The 14591-nt window shown below is 36.7% G+C and overlaps 1 protein-coding gene across 10 annotated transcripts in view; it reads left to right on the top strand.

Moving 5' to 3' along the window:
• The window catches only part of INVS (inversin), a 153473-nt gene that overhangs the window by 11028 nt on the left and 127854 nt on the right, over positions 1-14591 (top strand). For 7 of the 10 annotated variants that reach the window (XM_087869520.1, XM_045780338.2, XM_087869522.1 and 4 more), the window contains exon 3: positions 7808-7974. In XM_087869520.1, coding sequence (XP_087725646.1) covers positions 7808-7974 — 167 coding nt within the window. Of the gene's footprint in view, positions 1-7807; positions 7975-9414; positions 9524-14591 lie in introns of those variants that run through there. The other 3 variants (XM_045780341.2, XM_087869519.1, XM_045780342.2) reach the window with 2 other exon arrangements.

Here is a 14591-nt window from a genome sequence, read left to right as displayed (position 1 = left end):
ACCGGAAGTGTCAGTCCTGTCTTCTGACGGCTAAGTTGGAGCTCTGGTTTCTGCACATACTAGTCCATTAGCCACACAGACCCTTCTGCTTCAGCCAGCCTTGAAATAACTGCCTGCCTCGGGGCCGTGGCTTTCCCGTCATGGTTCCAGCTCAGCTTTCCGAGCCGTGTTCAGGCTGAGCACAAGCGGAACGGCAGCCCCTGTAAAGCGAGCACCAATTGGGCATGGATTAGAGGCTCTCTCCACAGTTGCCAGAGTAATTAAAACAGCACAGCACACTGGCCAGCTGCTTTCTATATTCGCTGCGCCTGACAGGAATTCAGATTCAAGTGCACTGCCGTCCAGTGAGAATCAGTTTACATCCCAAGCCCTACATTTGCACAACGTGTTGCAGTTACCAAACGCTTCCAAACAGGAAATCATTTCACTTGAACGTCAAAATCAGCTGTTGTGCAGACCGGACAGGTATTGGCTAAATGCTATAATTGAGGGAACTAAGGAAGGGGGTAGGGGATGTAGGTAAAGACACGGGCCTCTCTCAGTTACTCTCTTTTAGCCAAGAAGCTCAGAACCTGATAGGACTCTCATGACTCAGAAACTAGCCATAAAGCCACTGTCTCCCTAAAGCAACTCAAAACAGGACCCAAATGAGGCTGAATGCCGCCTTTCTCATCATAAATAGGGGAGACGTGCTTTCAGGTTCCTCAAATACACAAATTCTGCCGTATTGACAAGCCTAACATATTGGATGGTGGTGACATAATCCAATTAAATCTTCTCTGCTGGGAAGTGTAACACTCGCCACCCAAAAACAAGTGTTTCGGGGATTGAAGAGCAGGCTAGAAGTTTCCCCGTGCAGGAGACTTGGGGAAAGCATAGCAATCATAGCAATTGGCCTCAAGTTCTGTATCCTAGGAGGTACAGTTTCTGTTGACTCCATGGTGCCGACTTCCCTTTGGCCCTAAGAAGCCTAATCAGTTAGGATTATCCCAGTATGTGACGATTGCCTCCATTTCTCCACATTTTTCTTGTGACCACAGTTTCTAAATCTTCTCCATCACTAAAGTTTTCAATGAGAAATTAAATATGAATCACCATCATCTTGCTAATCCTAGGTCCTACTGTCTTTGCTCAACACTGGCAGACAAAGTGCCAGTAGAGAGTGCGCTTTCATCGTGAAAGACAACAAGAGACTGGCCTTATTACTACATATTCCCCACAAGTATCATTTTGACTCCAGAAGGTTCACATGATAAAAGGAATGTGCTCTACCTATAATATGTTTTAGTTTTGTTAGTGAGTTTGGGCTTAAATGAGTCCTTATCTATAAATGCAGTGGTAGACTCTCTAGAGTCTTCTGGATTAGACATTAGAGGGAATTTTCCCCTGTGGAGGGAATAATAGCTATAGCACTGTGTTACGGCTCAGAAGACTTGTGCACGGGGGGCTTCTGTTAACAGATACATTGAATCAAATGCAGAACTTGCCTCCATCTTCACAAGGAGACTCTGAAAAAGAACACCTGCCTCTTCCAGGAGTTACACACAAGTTGTTAGGCTCTTTCAGATTTCAAGAGCAATGACCTTTCTTGATTTATTACCAGAATACGTGGGAACACGGATCGGCAAAGCGAGTTATCTAAGAAACTATAAGGTACTTCTGGGTCCTATTACATCCAAGATTTAAATATATATTGAAATATTTAGCACTAACACAGTAGCTTAATTTCAGGCACAACACAACCCAGACAGAAGGGCAACACCTTCTTGTTCTTCCCCTAGCATTTATATTTCCCTTTAAAAATATTTCATTTGATCAGTTTTCCTCCTGCATTAGCAGAGTTTATGCCAAAGCACCTTAAAAGTAACTGGCTTCCCTCATTTTCAACTTGTATATTACCCTCAACTTATATATGAATACCTGATCATTGTCTGTGATGAAAGTAGCAAATTTTTTTCACTTAAAGAGCATGGCAGGAGGTATCTTTTGTTGTTTATAAGTAAACTTAAATTGAAGTATAATACAGTAAATACAGTAAACCAATCCTTGGTAGTGTACAGTTATTTAATTTTAACAAACATATAGTGATGTAATCACCACTATCAAGATATAGGCAAGTTCCACCACACCCCAGAATTTCCCTGTGTCCCTTGATAATCAGTCCCTTCCCACATTCCAGCCCCTGGTAACCACTGGTCTGTTTTCTCTCCCTGTAGTTTTACCTTTTCCAGAATGTGCTATAAATGAATACCATATGTATCCCAAACAGAGTTCTTTCACTTAGCATAAATGCATTTGAGATGTTTCCTTGTTAAGTAGATCAGTAGTTGGTTCCTTTTTATTACTGAGCAGTATTCCACTACAGTTCTTTTGTCATTCTCCACTAGGACAATGGAGATATTTCCGGTTTTTAGCAATCATGAATGAGGCTACTATAAACATCCAAATACAAGTTTTATGTGAATATAAGTTTTTATGCTTTTGTTTCTTCTGAGTAAACACCTAAGAAAGACATTATTACGCCATTTAGAATGTCTATATTTTACTTAATAAGAAACACAGTTTTCTGGGGCGCCTGGGTGGCACAGCGGTTAAGCGTCTGCCTTAGGCTCAGGGCGTGATCCCAGCGTTACAGGATCGAGCCCCACATCAGGCTCCTCTGCTATGAGCCTGCTTCTTCCTCTCCCACTCCCCCTGCTTGTGTTCCCTCTCTCGCTGGCTGTCTCTATCTCTGTCAAATAAATAAATAAAATCTTTAAAAAAAAAAACAAAAAAAACAAAAAAAAAAACACAGTTTTCTGTAGTGGCTGTGCCATTTTGAATTACTACCAGTGATGTCTGAGAGTTCTAGTTGTTCTATATCCTCACCAGCATTTGCTATTGTCAGGTTTGTTTTCAGTTTTCGTATTGTTTTAGCCATTCCAATAGATATGTAATGGAATCATATTACGGTTTGAGTTTGCATTTCCCTCTGTATTAATGATGTTGGGCATCTCTATATATGCTTACTCGGTGAAATGTTTATTCAAAAATTTTGCCCATCTTTTAATTTTATTATCTGTCTTTTTATTACTCATTTGTAAGAATTCTTTTTTGGGGGTGTTGAGTTTTATAAGTTCTTTGTATGTTTTAGATACTAACCCTTTATCAGATATATCATTTGCAAATATCTTCTCCCATTCTGTGGGTTGCCTTTTAGTTTTGTAGATTTATTCTAAGTAAAAGACCTTATCAGATACATGTTTTGCAAATACTTTCTCCCAATTCGTGGCTTGTCTTTTTATTTTCTTAACAGTTCTTTCAAACAGAATTTTTAATGTGGGTGCAATCCAATTTATCGATTTTTAAAATGGATTGTTCTTTGGTATCACATCTAAGAAATCTTTGTCTAACCCAAGGTCACAGAGATTGTCACTTCAGTTTGCTTCTGAAAGTTTTATAAAGTTATAGAGGTGTTATGTTTAAGATTATGATTGATTTTGAGATCATTTTTGTATATGGTGAAAAGTATAGGTTGAGAGTTTCTGATTTGTTCATTTTTTGGTTTTGGTTGTGAATTCCAGTTTTTTCAGTTCCATTTGTTTAAGAATATCCATTGGTTTGCCTTTGCACCTTTGTCAAAAATCAATTGATCATATACTTTTGTAGGTCTATTTTAGTACTCTCAATTCTATCCTATTCATCTATGTATCTCTTTCTCTCTCTCTTTTTATTTTTCTGGTATTTAACTTAAATTTGAATTTATGTTCATAAAATCATTTATAATATTTCCATCTTTTCCATTTAATGACTTCAGGCTCCGTAGTGTTGTCGCTGCTTTCATTTCTGATATTGGAAGTTTCTGTCTGCTCTGTTTTTAATGATCACTCTGATCAGAGATTTATCAATTTCATTGATATTTTCTAAGAACCAACTTTTAGCTTCATTGATTTTTCTCTAGTGTTTTTCTAATTTTAATTTCATTGATCTCTGCTCTTATCTTTATTATGTACTTCCTCTGCTTGTTTTGAATTACATTTGGTCATCTTTTTTTAGTGTCCTAAGGTAGAAGTATAGATCATTGATTTGAAGTTATTGTACTTCTGTAATACAAATGCTCAATGCTGTATATTTCCTTCCAAGGTCCCTCCTGTGTAGAGTAGGAACCTTACAACACTACTATTATTTTCATTCATTTGATTATGTTTTTTTAATTTCCCTTGAGATTTTTTTCTGTAACTCATGGATTATCTATGTGGTGTTTAATTCCTACATATTCAGTGATTTCCCATTATCTTTCTGTTACTGATTTCTAGTTTAATTACATTATTGTCAGAGAATACACTTTGTATAACTTCACTTCTTTAAATCTGTTAATGTTTGTTTTATGACCAGTATATGGTCTATTTTGGAAAATGGTCCCATCAGTGTTTTAAAAGATTATATATCTGGGGCGCCTGGGTGGCATAGCGGTTAAGCGTCTGCCTTCGGCTCAGGGCGTGATCCCGGCGTTCTGGGTTCGAGCCCCACATCAGGCTCCTCTGCTATGAGCCTGCTTCTTCCTCTCCCACTCCCCTGCTTGTGTTCCCTCTCTCACTGGCTGTCTCTATCTCTGTTAAATAAATAAATAAAATCTTTGAAAAAAAAAAAAAAGATTATATATCTGGCTGTTGTTGAGTGACATGATCAATAAATATCAGTTATATTCTGCTGCTTTATAGTGGTATTCCGTTTTTTTCTATCCTTGCTGCTTTTCATTTTAGCAGTTCAAGCAATTATTGAGAGAGGGGTATTGAAGTTACCAATTATAATTGTAAATTTTTCAAATGTTTCTTTCATCCAGTTCTGTCAGTTTTTGCTACATGTATTTTGAAGCTCCGTGATTTAGTACATACACATTTAGGATATGTATTCTTGATGAATTGATCCCTTTATCATTATATAATGTTTCTGTTTGTCCGTGGTAATTGTCTTTGCTCTGAAGTCTATTTTATAAGGTATTAATATCTGATGTTAATCAGCTTTCCTTTAATTAGTGTTTAAATAGCATATCTGTGCTCATTCTTTTACTTTTAGCCTACTTATTATATTTTAGGGTGAGTTTCTCATAAATAGCATATAGTTGGATCTTCTTTCTTTAATCCATCTCTTTTTTATAGGTGTGTTTTTTATCATTTACCTTTAATGTAATTATTAATGTTAAGATTTAAGATTTCCAGTTTATTATATGTTTACTGTTCCCTCTGTTTTTCATTCCCTTTTTTGGGGGCGGGGGTCTTTCCTGTCTTCCTCTGAATTTCTTGAATGTTTTTAGTATTCCATTTTAAATTATATGTGGTGGGGCTATTTGTAACACCTTTATTGAGAATCACCTTACATCCATACCATACAATTCACCAATTTAAAGTATAGTTCAGTGGGTTTCATATATTCACAGAGTTGTAGAAACATCACCACAATTAATTTTAGAACAATTACCCCCCTGAAGAAACCCTATCCCCTTTAGCTATGACCCCCCCCCCCTTTTTTTTTTAAGATTTTATTTATTTATTTGACAGAGAGAGGCAGCCAGCGAGAGAGAGAACACAAGCAGGGGGAGTGGGAGAGGAAGAAGCAGGCTCCCAGTGGAGGAGCCTGATGTGGGGCTCGATCCCAGGACTCCGAGATCACGCCCTGAGCGGAAGGCAGACGCTTAATGGCTGCGCCACCCAGGAGCCCCTAGCTATGACCCTTTTAATACCTCCCCACCTCCCCAGCCCTAGGCAAGCACTGGGTATAGAGTTCTTGGTTAACAGTTCATCCCCACCCTTACCCCCAACACTTCAAAAATGTGTCGTTGCCTTCTGGACTCCATAGTTTCTCATGAGAAATACACTGTTATTTGAGTTGTTTTTCCCCTATAGATAATGTGTTGTTTCTTTCTGGCTGCTGTCATGATTTTTTCTTCTTTAGTTCTCAGGAATTTGACTAGATTGACATAGCGTGGATTTCTAGGAGTTTATTCTGTTTGGGTTTTGCACAGCTTTTTAAATCTGTAGGTCTGTGTCTTTCACCAAATTTGCACCATTTCCAGCCATTATTTCTTCAAATATGTTTTTAGCCCTTCATTCTTTTTCCTCTCTTTCAGGAACTTTGATTACGTGAATGGTAGATACTTCGTTGTTGTCCCACAGAGCCCTGAGATTCTGTGGATTCTTTTTGTTCCTATGTTTTCTATCAGATGTTCAGATTAAGTAATGTTTATTGGTCTGTCATCAAGTTCAGTGATTCTTTCCTCTGTCATCTCCATTCAATGAGGTTTTTATTTTAGTTATTTTATTTGCTTACTTATTTATTAAATATTTATTATTCTGAAATTTTCACTTGGTTCATCTTTACATTCTTTCTTTGCTGCGACTTTGTATTTTTCCATTTATTTCAAGAGTGTTCATAATTGCTTTTGGGAACATTTTTATTATAGCTCCTTTAAAATCCTTGTCAGATAATTCTTATATCTGTATCATCACAGTATTGGTGTCTGTTGATTGTCTTTTTTTATTTATTTAAGTTAATGTTTTTCTGGCTCTTGGTTTGTCTAATAATTGTGGATTGTATCTTGGACATTTCATGTATTATGTTATGAGACTCTGGATCCTATTTAAATGTTCTATTTAATAGACTGACAATCTGTTTAGGTTTAGAATGAACTTTCTGTTCCAGTTTTCTGGACCATGGTTCTAATGTCGAGTGAGTTTTCACAGTTCTTGCAGGGCTCTTCTCGTCTGCCCTACTTAGCTGCTACCCAAGCTAATTTAGAACCTAGGCAATATTCCACCCATAGTTCAATTCTCAAAACTTTTGCTACTTTGATTCTGGTTAGTTTCACACATGGGCTGTTCAGAGTTATTTATGATTTCATGCACCAATTTAAAGAACTGCTTTCTCCAGCCTCCTCCTCTCCATAATCCTCCCTGCTCTCTAGTTGGGAAGGGTTAAGATGATACTTCGTTGCTATCCTTTGCTAATTCAGGACATGACGGTTTATAGGACTCCTCTCCATAGTCTCTGCTGCACCCAGTGGGGAGGAAAAGAGGTGTGGTTTCTTTCATTGTATGTGCTTTGAGTAGAGCCAAGTATAAGTGCTCCAAGGGCTACCCTCTTCCCAATCTTTTGACTGGAGGGAACAGGCTTCCTGGGGGAATTTTGTATCTGCTCTTTGGTGTTTCTGGTTGTGGGCTACTTAAACACCCAGACTGTATTTAGGAGGCCAAAAAAAAAAAAAAGACAGACAGGGAACTCACCATCAGGTTATTCTGAGTCCCATAGTCTCTAGACAGTTTGCCTTCTTTTCTCCACCTTTCATGTATTTTGCCTGGGGTTTTTAGTTGTAATTAGCACGAGAATCAGGGTAGTATGCACTTACTTCATATTGTCAAAAATGGGAAGCCAATCATGATTCAGTTTTGTATCTCTCATGAAAACATACCACAATGCTTAGCGTTTAGTCTACACAAAAGGAAGGAGTGACTGAGGAAAATAAGTAGCTCCATATCTCACAATATTAATTCAGCATAACATATAGTAGTTAAGAATATGGCCTCTGGAATCAATTATCAGTTAGAATTTTAGCTCCACCTACTTTCAGTGTAATATAAGCAGGTTACTTAACTTCTCTGAGTCTCAGTTCCCTGTAATATGGGGATGGTAATATTTATCTCATAGGGTAAGTAAAAGTGGCATATATTTCATGCTTTTAGCACAGAGCTTGATAATAAAGTTAGTAAATGTAGCTCCTAGTTGTATTAATAATAACAATAGCAGTTATCAAATATCACTATCTGTTTCATAGGAAACTCTGCCCTTAAAGACAAAGAAGATCAATTTGGGAGGACACCACTTATGTATTGTGTGTTGGCTGACAGACTGGATTGTGCAGATGCTCTCCTGAAGGCAGGAGCAGATGTTAATAAAACTGACCACAGCCAGCGAACAGCCCTCCATCTTGCAGCTCAAAAGGTGAGAAGTAAAATTACTTTGAAGTGTAAACCTTTGTGAGGTATTTATAAGTTGATTAATGGAACTATGCAATTGACAGATGATAAAGAAATCACAAGCATGGGACTCTTAGTTTCATATGCTTTCTCTAAAAACAGTCTAAACTGCAGAGAATAAAGCATAGATCATGATCAGTGGTTCCATTCATTTATCCAAGTTCCTTGAGCAATGGAATTCATTACATGATCTAAGGTTAAGTCAAGGAAAAGGAATCAAAATGGTATGTATAATATGATTAAACTATATTACAAATCAGTTTATGCATAGGGGAAAAGCAAAGGCCAGAAAGAAAAACACTAAGATATATATTTTTGAAGATTTTATTCATTTATTTGAGAGGGAGAGAGAGAAGGCACAAAGGGAGAGTGAGAGGAAGAAGCAGACTCCCCACTGAGTGGAGAGCCCACCGTGGGGCTGGATCCCAGGACCCTGAGATCATGACCCAAGACAAAGCCAAGGTGCTTAACTGAGCCACTCAGGTGCCCCAACACTAGGGTATTAATAGTGGTTGGGTTTTAATATTGGTAATATGTATGAATTTTGGTACTTTCTCCTGTTTAAAAATTTTCCCCTGACAAGTATTAATTACTTTACAACAAAAACTTGCAGTCTCTCTTAAAGTATGGACATTAAGAAGCATAAAAGAAATTTATTTTCTAAATGTATTTCAACTTTTTAAAAATCTAAAACTATATTGCCAGTAAAAAGGATTTCAGGATTTTTAAAGGCATTGTTAAGAGCTGAGATTTTTAAGATAAATGTATCAAAAAATTAAAATGAGAAGCTTCTAAATTTATTGAAAGACTTCTTTATCTGAAAATGATTTTTCCCTCCATTAAATTATGGTGTATAAAATATATTTCCAGTGCCTGATATTTTCCTTTTTATTATTTTAGGCATATATTTTTGGAATAAAAGGCAATAAAAATTAGTTAGATCCAACAGAAACTATTAGAGTTATTTCCCATTAAAAAATGTGAACCAGATATAGCTGATTAATTGAGGGGTTAGAAAAATACCTTTTTCATTAGTTGAATACATAAAAAGAGACTGACATTAAGATATACTACTGAATATGCTAGTTACATGCTGTGATCAGTTAGGTCTGTCAGGTTATTCCCAAAGTTATTGCTCTTGAATTTGCTTTTCATTATAGTAATTTTTAAAAAATCTCCCTCATTTTCAATTTCGGTTTTAACTACTGCGTAGGTATTTATAACCTTTCACCTAGGCCTGTCAGCTGTTAAAATTATTCACTCAGGAAGTGTAACTCCATTTAACTTGTTATCATCAAAAAGTAAACATTTCAGATTGGCAATAGTCCCAGTATTATGAATTTGATACACTTTAGATTTTTCATTGTGGTTCATTTGGTTTTAAAACCCAACTTCAAAAATGTAGGTTGGAGGAACCTAACTTCACATCAAGTGGGTCATGTGAAAAAACTGGGGATTTGAGTTGATGAGCCTCCGGGACGTCATCTCTGGAGAGGTATAATGTGACCAGAAAGGTGAGAGAAGGGGTTACTTATAAGTCTCTCCACAGATGCAATGCATTGTTTTCTTTTGCTTTTTTTTTCTCCTTTATTTTTTTAAATTGTGATTTTCTACAGTATCAAAGAATAAATAGAACTATGATTTACATGTCACAATTTACATAGCTGATTTCATAAATAACATGTTTCATGGTCTTTTGACTATCTGATAATTACGCATTTCCCCCTTTGTCTGTGTTGTGGTTTGTTTTTGCATATTTGCCAAAAGAGGTAATGTATCCTTAGGCTATACTAGCACTAGTAAAATTTCCAGAACAAGGGTAATAATAAATCTTTAGTACTCTACTCTGTCCAGATCAAAATTGGGTATTGTGTTTGATTTTGTGCTTTATGTAAAAAAGCACCATTATTATAAAAATCAGATGGTATAGATCCAGCAGGAATAAGACTGTGAAGAGTCTAGAAATAGTTCTCAGAGAATAGTTGGAGCTGTGTCCCCGGTCTGTAGCACACCCTACCTCTGAGCAGACACAAATACAAATTCTCTTTAGAGAAAGCATCTTCACCCTAAACTTACAGGATTCCCCCATATTATATAGACCAAACAAGATCTCACAGTGGAAACATCCCCAAATATTTGAGGAAGCAATCTACCACGAATCAGTCAGCAGAAATGCAGAAACCTTTGATATTGGCATCATTAGAAACACAATGTAAAATAATGATTGAGTGGTTAAAGATAAAAAGGAGAGAGGAGCCTGGGTGGCTCAGTCAGTTGAGCGTTGGACTCTTAATTTGGCTCAGGTCATGATCTCCGGGTTGTGGGATCGAGCCCAGCATCAGATTCCACATTGGGCATGGAGTCCACTTGGGCTTCTCTCTTTCCCTCTGTTCCTCCCCTAACCCTGGCACTTGCCTGTGGTCGCTTGCTGGCTGGAAGGGAAGGGAAGGGAAGGGAAGGAAAGGGAAGGGAAGGGAAGGGAAGGGAAGGGAAGGGAAGGGGGAAAGAAAGGAAAAGAAAAGAAAAGAAAAGAAAAATGAGCAATCAACAAAAGACTTTCATGACTAGGCATCAATTCTAGCCATGACCACTTATTTTAGAATAACCCACCCACCAAAAACATTTATAAAGACTGAACACCCACCATAAACATTTATAAAGACTGAACAAAGTATATATACATTGTTTGAAGGCATTGAGAATAATCAGCATAAGCGGGATCTAAGAAATTACAATCATTCAGAGAAGAGAAGCTCGGGAAATGAGCACCACATTTATCTGGCTGTATCCTTTAAGGCATCTTCAAACTGGAATGCATAAGAATACAACCCCAGCAGGAAGCAATAGTCTTAGTAGGCTGAGAAATTGCAGGTAGAGTCTGGCGTTAGCAGGGGCTGGAACGTGGAAGGGCAAAATCCTGGAGAGAAGGGAACTGCAGAGAAGGAACCCAAAAATCTGGGTACAAATTCCTTGCAAATCCTTAGCAGATTCCTCAGCTCTGCCTGTGCTGGGCGAGGCTCAGAGAAACCCAGCAGTAAACAACAGCTGGGAGCCCAAACAGCTCAGCAGAGATTGTTTTGAAATTGTCCTATAGTTTCCTTCCAATTTAAGTCTTTAATACATAACAAGTTGATTTTTGTGTAGGGGTCCATTCTCATTTTAAATCTTTTGAATAACTAATTTTCCCAGGTCAACCTAGCTCATTAATTTTTAGCCATTTTAGTGTGTGCTCTGTGCCAGTACCAGGCTTTTATACTAGGTACCTCCTGTGGTTTTTTGTTTTGTTTTGTTTTTAATTATGGTTTTTAAATAAAGTGTCCTAATACAAGGGAGCTGCTTGGGAAATTTGAAAATAAAAGTTACACCATCAAAGTACTTTCTGGAGATGAATATGGCAACTAAAGCTCTTTGAGAAGAGGAAGAGAGAGGAGTTACTTAGAAAGCTACTACACTTCAGGCCAATAGAGAGGAGGAGTTCGATCCAAGAGATATATTGTAGAGGTAGAACAGTGCATTCATTAAGTAGTTGCCAAATGTCTACTATGTAGTCATGATTATACACCTAGAGGAAATATTAAAAAATGAATCACATATTTCTGCTCTAAAAAAGTACTCTCCATGCTGATCCCTATTAAATTTCCATTTGTCTTTGTTTAGTGAACCTCTCCGATATATCACATATCAAATATTCTTTTCAAGTATTGTCTATCCCACTTAATTCTGTTAGCTGTGAACTCAGAAGTGTGCTATTTGTGTAATCATCAATATTCATATGTATGGGCATGAATGCATTCATTCAACATATGTTCATACTGTTACTGTGTAACAGGTGCTGTGCTAGGGCCTTGGAATACAAAGATGAAAGACATGATTCCTGCTCTTGAGTTGCGTACAAAGATCATAGATAAAGATATCAAGTGATAATGAAAGGTGGCCTGTCTCCCTTACACAGCTAAGTGTTATATAAAATATCAACCACCATGCCATGTAAATAGTCATTTATTACTACTGCCCTGAAGATCAGCCATTCCCATATGTTATTTATTATGTTTTTGCTTTTTTATGATAGTGAACTAATTATGTTATCTTTCATTAGGTTTATTAGTAGGAAAAACTCTTGTTCCCATAACATTTTGTTCATGTCTCCATTAGAGGCCCATTACCTTGTATTGTAATTATTGCTTACTTGTCTCTTTCCCACTAGACTGGATCTCCAGGCAGGAACTTTGTTTTATTTATTTTTGAACCTCCTAGAATCTAACATGGTGTCTGACATGTCTTGGTTGAATGAATGAATACACTTTGGGTTACTTATATAGAAAGTCATTATTAATACAAATGCTAGACATTTTGTTTATTAGAAACATTTATCCAGTTTCAAAATACATATATGGGAAAAACTTATTGAACCATGCTGATTGGCTTAGTTATTTTGACACATATTCACTACTCTGGAAACAAATTGCTATTAGTCCAAGCAGCTAAGAAAATGGTACCCACAAGAATAAAATTAATCTCAATATACTGAACATCTGTACCTAATTTGTTTTTCATTTGTTCCCTCAGTTTAACCCAAGAAAGCGATCAGTCATACCTTTTCTGGGTTTCTCACAAAAGTTATCTAATTGTCAGAAATGTTTTCCTCCAGGGAATCTACTATTTCTCCGACTTCCACAGATACATTTATTTGTTAATAAGGATAAAAAAGCCTTAGCAATCTTACTAAATGTTAATAGTTATGCATGTTTAATCTTCCAGGAGGTTATTAATTTGGCTCCAAGAAGATTAAGATTACCCCCACTTTGAAAAATTAGATCACGTTAAACACAAAAACTAAAGAAGCTTCAGACTGTGGTTGTGTTGTGGGGCTTTTTTTTTTTTTAATTCACCACAGAATTCTCAATTAATCTATGAAAACTGAATATTAATTATTTTCAACACTTTCCATGTTAATGACTTATAAAAATTAAAGGAGAAGTGACAATATTAGGGTGACAATATTAGGATATTGGATTCCCTTATTTTGTGCACACTCATACTTACACACAAAACACCAAACAATCCACCTCCCAGTCCCCTGGAACTCTATATTCCTGTGTGTATATGCACATACACATACATATACATACTTATATGTAACTCCCTCCCTACCACCATTAATCTATATTCCACCAGACTAATGCTATTTGAAGGCAGAGGCTATGTCTTATTTGATTTATTAGTTCCAGTCTGACTAGTTCCAATCCTAGCACAACTCCTGCGACTTAAAAAAGTCAGTTCATGTTTGCTTAACGAATACATGAATGAAGGAATGAATCAATCAATAAATTCGAACATCAGATAGATTTATTATGAATGGTACAATCTTCAAAACTGTTGAAGTGTAAATTAGTTGTTATATTTATTCCTTTTCATTATCCACCCCACCCCCTTATAATTTTGTCAGCAGTATTTTACAAGACTCTGTGAGCTTAATTTCCCATCAAATATCACTCTCATATGCCTCAGTTTCTTCATCTATAAAATGGGATAATACACTTCTCCCTGTCTGCTTTTTAGGAATGAAGTTTCCTCAGATATAAAGCATTTTGCTTGGTAGAGAGATGTGCCCCCTAAGACTGTAGGTTGTCAATATTATTGCTATTCATCATACTGCAATATAGGTGTAAACTTCAAACTACTCTTTAGGAATCAGTAGATGTCACAGACAAAAAGGCCCTTCAGGATAGTCTAGTCCAATTTGTTATTGGATGAAGAAATTGAGCCAATTCTCCTTTCAGTTCTCTTTTCTTAGTAAATTATTCATCATTCTTTTTGCCTTTGCGTAAACCTGAATGTTTTTTGTCTTATTTTTTAAATTGATTATTTTTTTACGTTTTTACTTAAATTCCAGGATAGTTAACATACAGTGTAATATTAGTTTCAGGTGTTCACTATAGTGATTCAACACTTACATACAACACTTGGTGCTCATCACAAGTGCTCTCCTTAATCCCCATCACCTATTTCACCCATCCCCCCACCCACCTCCCCTCTGTGACCATCAGTTTATTTTCTATAGTTATTAAGAGCCTGTTTCTTGATTTGCCTCTCTCTGTCTCTAGCTCCCCTTTTGCTTGTTTTGTTTGTTAAATTCCATATGAGTGAAATCATATAGTATTTGTCTTTCTCTGACTTGTTTCACTTAGCATCCTTCCATGTTGTTGCAAATGGCAAGATTTCATTCTTTTTTAGGGCTGGGTAATATTCGTGTGTGTGTGTGTGTGTGTGTGTGTGTGTGTGTGTGTGTGTGTGTGTGAATATATAGATATATATATACCCCACATCTTCTTTATCCATTCATCAGTCATTGGACATTTGGGCTGTTTCCATAGTTTGGCTATTGTAGATAATGCTGCTATAAACATTGGGGTTCCAACAGACACATGAAAAGATGCTCAACATCACTCATAATTAGGGAAATGTAAATCAAAACTACAATGAAATATCACCTCACACTTGTGAGAATGGCTAAAATCAACAGCACAAGAAATAACAGGTGTAGAGAAAGGGGAACCCTTGTGCACTGTTGGTGGGAATGCA

The sequence above is a fragment of the Ursus americanus genome, chromosome 18 (genome assembly GCF_024610735.1).
Source record: "Ursus americanus isolate L20-20 chromosome 18, mUrsAme1.1.p, whole genome shotgun sequence".
Taxonomy (NCBI): Eukaryota; Metazoa; Chordata; class Mammalia; order Carnivora; family Ursidae; genus Ursus; species Ursus americanus.
The sequence above is the reverse complement of the archived record's forward strand: the minus strand, read 5'-3'. Positions and strand labels throughout refer to the sequence as shown.